General features: G+C 39.3%; 1 protein-coding gene across 2 annotated transcripts in view; it reads left to right on the top strand.

Moving 5' to 3' along the window:
* The window catches only part of LOC128698618 (N-chimaerin), a 98,626-nt gene that overhangs the window by 38,744 nt on the left and 46,490 nt on the right, over positions 1 to 13,392 (top strand). For both annotated transcript variants that reach the window (XM_053790961.2, XM_053790962.2), the window contains one exon: positions 11,258 to 11,456. In XM_053790961.2, the coding sequence (XP_053646936.1) occupies positions 11,258 to 11,456 (199 nt within the window). The remainder of the gene's footprint in view (positions 1 to 11,257; positions 11,457 to 13,392) is intronic.

Here is a 13,392-nt window from a genome sequence, read left to right as displayed (position 1 = left end):
GCAAGGTCACAGAACGGATTAAACTCGTAAGTCGAGATTCCACTGTACAGTTAAATTATGTTACAAGCAAATTTAGGAAATTTACCTAATATATCTGGTATTTTATTTTCATTAATAAGATATCTTGACATATCGCATAGGTTATTATAGTACTGTCTCTCTCTATTCCTCAATAAGCGGATGGTTAAGCACATAGTGTTCAAGATAATGACCATAAGGCTGACCACCTACTTTGCATTTAATTTGAGCATCATCTGTGTCTCTCAGACTGCCAGAAGTACTTGTAACTAAGCCTAAGCCTGGATACTATAACATTAGTCAGTCTCTTCACATTGCAAGTCACTTCATAAACATACGTATCTACATTCATGTTATAGTGGGTTATAGATCTACTCAGGATTCTAATTGCATTCTTATAGCATTGTTTCATTATTTACTTCTCTTGTAATATTATTCCTAATGCTAGACACAGACACACCAAAGTTATACTTTACATTATCCTTCAGGGTACTCTTCTTGGCCAGCATGTCAACTTTATCATGAAGCAGTAATCCAGTTCTAGGTAGTAGGTTGGTAGACAGCAACTGCCCAGGGAGGTACTACTATTCTGCCAAGTGAGTGTAAAACGAAAGTCTGTAATGGTTGTACATGATGGTAGGATTGCTTGTGTCTTTAATCTGTCTCATAAACATGCAAGATCTCAGGTATGTCTTGCTGCTTCTACTTACACTTAGGTCACACTACATATGCATGTACAGTACAAGTTTATATATACACACCTCTCTGTGTTTTCTTCTATTTTCTTACTAGTTCTTGTTTATTTCCTCTTATCTCCATAGGGAAGTGGAACAGAATTCTTCCTCCATAAGCTATACGTGTCATAAGAGGCTACTAAAATGCCGGGAGCAAGGGGCTAGTAACCCCTTCTCCTGTATGCATTAATAAAGTTAAAAAGAGAAACTTTTGTTTTTTCTTTTTGGGCCACCCTGCTTTGGTGGGATACGACCGGTTTGTTGAAAGAAGAAGAGGAGTAATCCAATGTGTAATGGAATCCATAACAATTGTACATTAATTTTTCCCTGGATTTTTGAGTATCTATACCTGGCTTCTCCAATGAGCATGTTGTGAGAGTCATGTTGTGTTGATGGTGCTATTCTCAGGTGCTAAAGTGTAATAAGTTCACTATTTTGCCATTATATTCCAAAGCTCATTTTTTGATTACCACTTTATTGTTCACCACAACTTATATTAGTCCCTTTTATATTATAATTTTATATTATAATTCTAACTTTAAAGAATTACCTTTAAAGTACTACCTACTATCATATTCCCAAGTTCCATTATTTGATCATCACTTTATTTGTTCACCACTAATTATTTTAGTCCCTTTTATATTGTCTCCTTTATTTTAGCTTTAAAAAACTACCTTAGCTCATTATTTTTACATTTGTTAAATAATTCAGGTGCTATTTTTTAGCTTTAGAATATTTACTTTGTTTCATACTTAATTCTAACTATAGATTCACTACAAATCTTATGATTACAAGCATTGATCCTGATACCAACCTCTTATTGAATGACTTAAATGAATCAAACAGTTACTGTAATTACTACACAGCAGAACAATCAAAGGCACTTATCAGAGCCAACAAAAACATAACTGTCTTTAACTACAATATCAGATCTTTAAGCAAGCATTACGATGACCTCATAGCATTACTAAATTCCTTGCATGCCAATATGTCCATCATTACACTAACTGAAACCTGGCTAAAGCCTGATACTACAGATGTCTATGCCATTCCTGGTTACACAGCCATACACAACTGTAGGACAGATCAACAAGGGGGTGACACAGCTATGTACTACTCAGACCAACTAGAATGTATCACTAATACTTGCACAAGGGATGAACATGGGGAATATATAATAGCTAAATTCAAATCCAAATACCTACAAAAACCTCTCACATTGATAAACATCTACAGAGTTCCACAGTCAAACATTAGCCAATTTAGTCAAAACCTAGGAAGTATGATAACTGATGCACGCATGAACAAAGATCACTTACTACTCTCAGGTGACTTCAATATAAATCTCCTGCAAGACCAGGACCCACACGTTACTGAATTCACAAACACAATGAGTAACTGCATGTTGCTACCAACAGTAACAAAACCTACAAGAGTTACGGAGACCAGTGTTTCCCTACTTGACCACATCTGGACCAACACCATATCCCCTTTAAAATCAGGCATAATTACAGATAATACCACAGACCACTACCCTACTTTCCTCATAACAACGCTTGGTAAATTACCCCAAGACACTACTAAAGTCACCTTCAGACTTCACAATGAGGCAGCCATTAATAACTTCACAACAGCAGTAACAAACATTGACTGGCACACTGAGCTAGAAATCTATACAGATATTGACGAATGTTTTAATAATTTTCTAAAAAAGACCCAATACCTCTATAACAAGCACTGCCCTAAAAAAACTAAACAGATGACAGCTAAGAGACTGAACAGTCCCTGGCTAACACCCAGCATTCTCAAATCCATAAATACAAAACACCGATATGAAAAACAGTACAGAATGGGTCACATAACCAGAGACCAAACAAAACGTTACTCATCAATCCTAACCAGCCTGATAAGAAGGGCAAAAAAATTTTATTATGAAAACAGATTATCCAACTTACGAGGTGATATAAAAAAGACCTGGAAAACCCTATCAGAAATTCTGGGAACAAAAAAGATATCACGAAATAGCGAAATAAAATTAGCAAAATCAGATGAACCCCAACTCCCACCAACAGAAACAGCAGACTCAATGATTTCTTCTCCACTATAGGACAAAACCTTGCCAATAAAATCCCAAGCTCAGATACCCCACCAAATGACTACCTCACTGGCAACTACCTGAACACACTGTTCCTAGCTCTGACTAACCCATACGAAGTCTCCCTTATTATCAATGCACTAAAAAACAAGGCAGGAGATTTAAATACCTTACCACCCTTTATATACAAAAAAGTGTTACAAGTGCTGTCACCAATCATTGCAACACTCTTTAACAAATCCATTGAATCCTCCACCTTCCCTACAGTTCTCAAAATAACAAGGGTCACCCCGATCCATAAAGGAGGAGACCAAACAGAGTTGAATAACTATAGGCCAATATCCAATTTACACCCTCTCTCAATAATCTTCGAAAAATTAATTCATAAACGAATCTACTCCTACCTCATCTCCCAAAACATACTCAACCCCTGCCAATTTGGATTCAGGCCTAATAAAAATACTAATGATGCTATTATACACATGCTAGAACATATATACACTGCAATAGAAAAAAAAGAAGTCCCACTGGGGATCTTCATTGACTTATGTAAAGCTTTTGATACAGTTGACCATGACTTGCTCCACGTAAAATTGTCACACTATGGTATAAGAGGGCACTCCCTCAACTACCTCAAGTCATACCTCAGCAACAGAAGCCAATATGTTTACGCAAATGGGGCAAGCTCTTCCGCACAACCAATTACAGTTGGTGTCCCACAGGGAAGTGTCCTTGGCCCTCTTCTCTTTCTCCTATACATAAATGACCTACCAAATGCTTCACAATTACTCAAACCCACACTATTTGCAGATGACACTACATACGTCTTCTCTCACCCGAGCCCAGTCACGCTAGCCAATACTGTAATTACCAAATTAAAGAAAATATCTACCTGGATGAGGACTAACAAACTTACACTAAACATTGACAAAACCTACTTCATTCAGTTTGGTAACAGAGCTACAGATGTCCCTCTTAACATAATGATAAACGGATCACCTATCACAAAGCTAACAGAGGGAAAATTCTTAGGAATCCACCTTGATAATAGACTCAAATTTCATACACATATACAACAAATTTCTAAGAAAATTTCCAAGACTGTAGGCATACTATCGAAGATACGGTACTATGCTCCACAGTCAGCCCTCCTGGCCCTATATCACACTCTTATTTACCCCTATCTCACCTATGGAATTTGTGCATGGGGCTCAACAACAATTAACCATCTCAGACCACTAATTACCCAACAAAAGGCTGCAGTTAGAATGATAACAAATTCTCACTACAGGCAGCACACTCCACCAATACTCAAAACACTCAACCTACTCACCATACAAAACATCCATACTTATTATTGCACCTATTACATACATAGAACACTTAACTCTGATATTAACCCTCCCCTCAAACATCTCCTTGCCAACCTCAACAGAACACATGACCATAACGCAAGGCACAGATCACTCTTTGATGTTCCTCGTGTCCATCTCACGCTATGCAAAAACTCAATGCACATAAAAGGCCCTAAAATCTGGAATTCATTACCTGTAAATATAAAAGAAACACTACCTGTTTATAAATTCAAGTCTCTTCTCAAAGATCACTTACTCACCCAAAACCAAATAAATACTGAATAACTGAACCTTATAAATTGTATATCTTAAATGTTTCTCACAATTATATCACATAAATGTTAAACCTAAAACCCAATCTAACAGAATACAGTGGACCCCCGCATAGCGACTTTAATCCGTGCAAGAGGGCTCATTGTTATGCGAAATGATCGGTATGCGAATGAATTTTCCCCATAAGAAATAATGGAAATCAAATTAATCCGTGCAAGACACCCAAAAATATGAAAAAAAAAATTTTACCACATGAAATATACATTTTCCTACACACAAAGAGAAGGATACATGCACAATAGTAGAGTAGTACATGCACAATATATATTGTGCATGTACTACTCTACTAAATGAAGAATAAATGACACTTACCTTTATTGAAGATGCAGCAATGACTGATGAGACACTGTGTCCTGGGAGTGCCTTTTCCTCCTGAGTACTGTAGGTCCTGTTTGGCATTTTCTTCCAGAACAGGCCTTATCACACTGTGTATGCCACTACGATTCTTAAATCTCTCAAACCAACCTTTGCTGGCTTTAAATTCACCAATATGAGCACTAGTTCCAGGCATTTTTCCCTGTTCACCTGGGTGTTAGTCGACTGGTGTGGGTTGCATCCTGGGAGACAAGATTAAGGACCCCAATGGAAATAAGTCAGACAGTCTTCAATGACACTGACTTTTTTGGGTTATCCTGGGTGGCAAATCCTCTGGGGTTAATTGTTTCTTGGTATTCTCAATAAGCCACACCAACAACGGTGCTACAGCAGCAGCTGACAGTGCTACAGCAGCAGCAGCAGCTGACAGTGCTACAGCAGCAGCAGACGATGCTACAGCAGCAGCAGACGGTACTACAGCAGCAGCTGACGGTGGTACAGCAGCAGCAGCAGCTGACAGTGCAGCAGCAGCAGCAGCAGTTGACAGTGCTACAGCAGCAGCAGCAGCTGACAGTGCTACAGCAGCAGCAGCAGCTGAGAGTGCTACAGCAGCAGCAGACGATGCTACAGCAGCAGCAGATGGTACTACAGCAGCAGCTGATGGTGGTACAGCAGCAGCAGCAGCAGCTGACAGTGCAGCAGCAGCAGCAGACGGTACTACAGCAGCAGCTGATGGTGGTACAGCAGCAGCAGCAGCTGACAGTGCAGCAGCAGCAGCAGCAGCAGCTGACGGTGGTACAGCAGCAGCAGCAGCAGCAGCTGTACCACCAATAGTAGCGATGGTTGATTGGGGTTTATTATACAACCTGGCCAGCTCGGAGACACGCACTCCACTTTCATACTTATCAATGATCTTTTTCTTCATCACTATAGTAATTCTCACCCTTATTGCTGTAGGGTTGGCACTAGAAGCTTTCTTGGGGCCCATGGTCACTTATTTTGCAGATAAAATCACCAAAAACACTGTAATAATACGAAATGTTCCGATTGTATGCTTGGATGTTACCGCGGAGGCTGGCTGGTAAACAATGCCACCGGCGGCACATGTGAGGCTGGCTAAGGGCGCACATTGGACGCGTCTCGGACGAAGAGCGGTGAGCGGGTTTTTGAGCGGTGTGCGAGGCAAAATTTTTGCGATAAAAGCGAGCGGTATGCGGATTGAACGTTATGTGATGCGTACGGTATGCGGGGGTCCACTGTACTCCATTCGACTGAATGTACAGCAATGCATGCAACCATATGACCTATCTTTGTAATACTCATTTGTGCTTTATAGTTATCTGTTTACAATAATGTCTTATCACTGATTTCATCATTGCTTAGTTAATCTTAAGTTAATTTTAAGCCAGCCCATAATGCTATGCATATAAGTGGCTTTGGCATGCTGCTCTTACCTGTATTTTTTTGTACCTCTGTATGTATGCTCAAATTACTAAATAAATAAATAAATAAATGGTGGTAGTGTAGTGGTGATGGTGGTAGTGTAGTGGTGATGGTGGTAGTGTAGTGGTGATAGTGATAGTGTAATGGTGTTGATAATAGTGTAATGGTGATGGCAGTTGCTTCACCAGTGAGCTGCTTTATTTGATGAAGACTCAAGGGATGCTTGTCTGTTTCCTACTGAACAGTCATCACTTCTACCACCACCACCCAGTCCAGGCATTACCACCATATATGGTATCTTTCCATAATTGCTGAACTATTTTTTTTTTTTTTTTTTTTTTTTTTTTTTTTTTTTTTTTTTTTTTTTTTTTTTTTTTTTTTTTTTTTTTTTTTTTTTTTTTTTACATGGTGGTGCATGGGCAGGCATGGACTAATCTGGTTAATTAGTCTTATTTATATTCAGTAAAGATGTTCCCCCATGAAAATAATACAGCCTCTCCTCACTTATCTGTTCCCAAGACCACATTGGTAAACAAATTCGTCGCTAAGTGAGGAGCATACTATAATGATAGTGGGTTTGTGTCAACCATCTTTGATATTGTTTTAATGTCACCTTTGCACCATTTATAGCATTTCTGGTATATTTTTAAATGTTCCGATTGTATGCTTGGATGTTACCGCGGAGGCTGGCTGGTAAACAATGCCACCGGCGGCACATGTGAGGCTGGCTAAGGGCGCACATTGGACGCGTCTCGGACGAAGAGCGGTGAGCGGGTTTTTGAGCGGTGTGCGAGGCAAAATTTTTGCGATAAAAGCGAGCGGTATGCGGATTGAACGTTATGTGATGCGTACGGTATGCGGGGGTCCACTGTACTCCATTCGACTGAATGTACAGCAATGCATGCAACCATATGACCTATCTTTGTAATACTCATTTGTGCTTTATAGTTATCTGTTTACAATAATGTCTTATCACTGATTTCATCATTGCTTAGTTAATCTTAAGTTAATTTTAAGCCAGCCCATAATGCTATGCATATAAGTGGCTTTGGCATGCTGCTCTTACCTGTATTTTTTTGTACCTCTGTATGTATGCTCAAATTACTAAATAAATAAATAAATAAATGGTGGTAGTGTAGTGGTGATGGTGGTAGTGTAGTGGTGATGGTGGTAGTGTAGTGGTGATAGTGATAGTGTAATGGTGTTGATAATAGTGTAATGGTGATGGCAGTTGCTTCACCAGTGAGCTGCTTTATTTGATGAAGACTCAAGGGATGCTTGTCTGTTTCCTACTGAACAGTCATCACTTCTACCACCACCACCCAGTCCAGGCATTACCACCATATATGGTATCTTTCCATAATTGCTGAACTATTTTTTTTTTTTTTTTTTTTTTTTTTTTTTTTTTTTTTTTTTTTTTTTTTTTTTTTTTTTACATGGTGGTGCATGGGCAGGCATGGACTAATCTGGTTAATTAGTCTTATTTATATTCAGTAAAGATGTTCCCCCATGAAAATAATACAGCCTCTCCTCACTTATCTGTTCCCAAGACCACATTGGTAAACAAATTCGTCGCTAAGTGAGGAGCATACTATAATGATAGTGGGTTTGTGTCAACCATCTTTGATATTGTTTTAATGTCACCTTTGCACCATTTATAGCATTTCTGGTATATTTTTAAATGTTCATACAGTAGTGTCCTGTATATTGTAATAAACAGAATATTGAAAATCAGCTCTAACCTACATTATTCAGGTATGCAAACTGGCCGCTTTCGATGTAGCCAACCGACATGTAATCATTAGTGAACTTGCCAGAATGGATGTTGGAGGATGGCTTCTCCGCTGGATTAAAGGCTACCTGTCAAACAGAAAATCGTCTGTGTTGTTCCAAGGACATAGAAGTGTAACTAAAGACTTTGAATTAGGAACACCACAGGGAGGTGTGCTCAGTCCCACACTGTTCAATATTCTAATTAATGCATTACTTAATGCTATGCCTAGTCAGCCCCATCATTATGTGATTAGTTTTGCTGATGATATAATGATTCACACCACCGGATTCTCCAATACCCAAAACATTCTTAATCATGTACTAGCCTCGTGTCAGGACCTGGGGTTGACAGTCTCTACTGATAAAACAAAGATACTCAATAGGCGTCCTCCTCGACAGAGAGGCACAGTTCGTCAGATCCAGTTGCATGATGGGTCTCTTCTAGAATATGTAAGCAGATACAGGTATCTAGGCTTTGAGGTTCCACTACTTGGACCTGTTGTAACAAGACTTTGTCGCCAATACAAAGAAAGACTAAGAGCACTTAGAGTTGTGGCTGGGTTTCACCCCAGGTATGGTGCTAATGTTAAAATTGTGAAAATGATGTATCTTGCTTATATTAGATCATTGGTTGATTATGCTGTGCCACTACTTGCTCTTGTGTCTGACTGGAAGCTTGGAGGGCTGGAAAAACTCCAGAACGAAGCAATGAGGATCATTTTAGGATGCCCTCGTACTGCCAAAATTTTAAATATGCAAAAAGAACTTGATATTCCAAGCATCAGAGATCGTGTTACTGAAAGAAATATCCTAATTGGGGTTAATATGCTCAGGCAAGCTCATTCAAACTCCTGCACAGAAGCCCTCCAAACTTTCCTCAGCACTGGTGAACACTCCTCCAGATGGATCGAAAAAACTGGAACCGACCTCCGCATGAATCAGATACATGATCTATGTCAAGTAAGGCAACAGCGGCACTTCTACGCTCCATGGAATATTACCCCATTCCAAACTACCATTCCTCCATTTCCCCCCAAACTACTTCTTAAATCACAACCAAAACTTCGCCTTGAAGCCAAACATGAGGCCTTAAGCTGTATTGATAACTTAGTCACACAGCACACACTCTCGCAAATTATTTACGCTGATGGTTCTGTTCACCAATCCACTGGTGCAGCTGGTAGTGCTGCTGTTGTCGTACAGAGTGATGGCTCTCTTAAAGAAACTGGAGCACGCATCAATAATTGGGCCTCTACCCTTCAGACAGAACTGTTTGCCATACTCCTTGCACTGAAATGCATCTATGTATCAAAGATTGACAGTTTAATTGTAACTGATTCTCTGTCATCCATAAATGCTCTCAACTCATTAAGCATAAATTGTGGCATGCTTGTGTCAGAAGCCAGACACAGGTATGGTAGGATTGTGGACAGTGGAGTCAGAGTGCACATGCTGTGGATTCCATCTCACATTGGTCTTCAGATTCATGACAGAACTGATAAATTGGCTAAGCTGTATGCTTTCAATGAGGGAGTAGATTACAATCTTGGCTTGTCAGGTAGTAGTTTGAGAACAATAATACGAAAAGAACTTCAACTGAATTTTATGGACTTAAGGCTCAGGGAGATTGACACCAGTGAGTCCATCTATCATCACTCTATCATGCAGGAGGAGCCACATGTCTATGGTACATCCAACAAAATAAGCAGACTCTTGGATGTCACTACTGCCCGGCTCCGGCTGGGTTACAAGTATCTTTGGCAGGTTAAATCACCACCACCAAATGTAGACCAAACGAAATGTAAACTTTGCCAGATGGACTATTGTCACACCCTGCGTCATTATGTACTGGAGTGTGATAAAATTAATGAATTTAGAAACAACTCACTCAGGAATGTTCAAGAAATGGCAAAGTATTTTATCCACAGTGGTATATTGCAGACCATTCTGGAGAAATACCCTGACTTTGCTAGCTGTAAATAAAGCATTACCACATGTGTGCATGTGTGTGTGTGTGTGTGTGTGTGTGTGTGTGTGTGTGTGTGTGTGTGTTTGTGTTTGTGTGTGTGTGTGTGTATGTGTGTGTGTGTGTGCATTCACCTAGTTGAGATTGCAGGGGTCGAGTCCAAGCTCCTGTGTGTTTACCTGGAGTTTACCTGGAGAGAGTTCCGGGGGTCAACGCCCCCGCGGCCCGGTCTGTGACCAGGCCTCCTGGTGGATCAGAGCCTGATCAACCGGGCTGTTGCTGCTGGCTGCACGCAAACCAACGTACGAGCCACAGCCCGGCTGATCAGGAACTGACTTTAGGTGCTTGTCCAGTGCTTGTGTGTATTTGTGTGTGTGTTTGTGTGTGCGTGTGTATGTGTATGAGTGTGTGTGTGTGTATGAGTGGGTGTGTGTGTGTACTCGCCTATTTGTACTCACGTATTTGTGGTTGCAGGCGTCGAGTCTTACCTCCTGGCCCCGCCTCTTCACCGGTTGCTCTTCACCGGTATGAGTGTGTGTGCGTGTGTGTGTATGAGTTTGTGTATGTGTGTGTGTGTGTGTGTGTGTGTGTGTGTGTTTATGTGTGTGTGTGTGAATTTGTATGTGTGTGTGTATGTGTGTGTGTGACTCATCAATCAATATTTGCACCAATAACTCATTACAGTTGTGACCGGGTGTGGAAGTGTGAATTGCTCATTACACTATAATTTGTTCATGATTGTAGCCATGTATAAACGTAAGTAACCATTCTTACAGTATTCATTACCTTTGTAACTTGTGAGTTCATTACCTTGTACCTAGTTCAGCCATCCAAACTTTGGGGCCCAGTCCCTGGATCCATTACGTACCTCTGTAATCTGTAAATACCTTTGTAACTTGTCATGATTGTGACTAGACCTACCCGGAGTTCATTACCTTTGTAATTTGTGAGTTCATTACCTTTGTAAATTGTGAATTCATTACCTCTGTAACTTGCTCAGCTATCAAAACTTTGGAGTCCAGTCCCTGGACCAATTATGTACCTCTGTAATCTTTTGACTACCGCCCACAGGATGGGTATGGGGTGCATAATAAACATATTAAACTAACTGCAAACTGGTCAGAGAGCCCGTCGTAAGTCCGAGTCATCAGCAAACGAGTACATCGCTAAGTGAGGAGAGGCTGTAATTATAATGAGTAGTTTAAGTTTGTATTCAATCTTTCAGTGTACCAGCTTCAAGAGGAAGCACCCAAGCCAGCTGCTGTCTTGTGCACTGATAGACCACCAGACAGTCCCTCTCATTATGGTTTGGAGTATCATGGCGAAATTGGACGACACCTGTGCCAAGAGCTTCTCACACTGGAAGGGACATATCTTGTGAGACATAGTGAGAAGGCTGAGGGATTTTACACGCTAAGTATGCGGTAAGTACCTTATGTGTAAAAAAAAATTTAATGTTAATACTCTACATATCAAGTTTTTAAGCACTAGTACTATTACTGTTATTTTTGAACTTGGTACCTCAATAGGTGCTCCTTTACTTATGATGGGGTTATGTTCCAGTGAACTCATCATAAGTTGAAAATATTGTTATCCGAAACTAAATACAGGAGGGCCCCACTTATACGGCGGGTTAGGTTCCAGGCTACCGCCGTAAAGCGGAAACCACCGTAAAGTGGAACACCCTTTTTTTCCACTTACAAATGCATACAAACACTAGATAACAAGTTTACACTAACATATATTATGTTAGCAATAGAACCAGGCATCAAAAAACAATAAAAAAGTACAATACACACATAGTGCACTCATTACTTACCTTAAAATATTTATAGTCTTAATCTAGGGTGAGACAAGTAGTGTTTATTGTAAGAAATCAAGTGTGGTATGTATGGTAGTCAGCCAGGCTACCATACCAGGCCACCCCACCCACACATACTATTCTATGATATTTAAGCATCCCAGAGCGATAAAATGTATATACAGTTCACTCATTACTTACCTTAAAATATAGGGTGAGATGAGTAGTATTTATTGTAAAAAATCAAGTGTGGTATGTATGGTAGTCAGCCAGGCTACCATACCAGAGAGAAAGAATGAGTGCATGAGAGAGGACAGGCGCAGAGTTATGTAAACAAACCAGGTGAAGGTAAGTTTTGTAAACAGTGTACACGTCTGGTTTGTGTACAAGTTACATTGTGTACAGGTTGTCTCTACATTGATACGGTAGAATAAATAAAGAAGAACACTCCCATTCTCATGTAACATCATTTTGAGAAGAAATGATGCTCTGAGTGAACGCAATGGAAGTAAGTCACTCTGACTTTTTTGGGTTATCCTAGGTTCTCTACACATATGTTGTTATGTATTTATGTTATGTATCATGTTTATTATATAATTTTGAAAAAAATATCACGGATGGATTAATGAAAATGTGTATATTAACGTAATATACAACATTTAATGATACACCGAGCTCAGACAGCGTAAACAAACAAACTGAACAGGTTGTGGACGATCACTCGGTCAGGCGAAATGGACGGTATTAATACGTGTCCGGTTTTAATTCATTCATTTACATTTGTAAGAGTTTGTGAAACTTTTACCTTATAATATTTTTATTATTATTATAATAATTAAATCACGAAACAAATACTCTTACACTGTGTACAAGTTAGTACAGAATTATAGCTATAAAGTGAAGGCATACGAAAGGAATATTTTTCTACAGTTATCCCTAGTAACAGGTGACGGGCTAGAGAAAACGTAATTCTTCCAACACTTCTACAAACCGTTTGGTAAACATCTCATATATATTTGTATAAATTTTTATACTGTGGGTGCATGTATCATGTTTGTGTGTTACATAATGTGTTTCTTATATAATTTTGAAAAAAAATATCATAGATTAAGGGAAATGTCTATATTAACGTAATATGCGACATTAATGCGCCCAAGAGATTATTATTATTATTATTATTATTATTATTATTATTATTATTATTATTATTATTATTATTATTATTATTATTATTATTATTATTGCATCAAGAGTAGAGAGACTCTTAGTGATTTTAATGTGTACCTACATGCCAGCACAGTGTGTAAGTTTATTTAGGTACAGGTGTACACAAGTTTAATTATCAAGTACAATACATATAAAATATACAATAACTTTAAAACACTTGAAATTTTGGAAAGTTTCCAGACATAATAAGGAGATGTGCTCAGGGAGAATGTAAACAAACTCGGTGGGCCGCTGTGACCGTATTAGAAAGACAGGTGAGGGGAGCCGTATAGTGAGTTTTGGTCATAATTTGAAATGTCCGTATTAGCGGAACGCCATAAAGCGAAACGCCG

Source organism: Cherax quadricarinatus, chromosome 8 (genome assembly GCF_038502225.1).
Source record: "Cherax quadricarinatus isolate ZL_2023a chromosome 8, ASM3850222v1, whole genome shotgun sequence".
Taxonomy (NCBI): domain Eukaryota; kingdom Metazoa; phylum Arthropoda; class Malacostraca; order Decapoda; family Parastacidae; genus Cherax; species Cherax quadricarinatus.
Note: the sequence above shows the minus strand (reverse complement) of the source record. Positions and strands in the feature narration are given on the sequence as shown.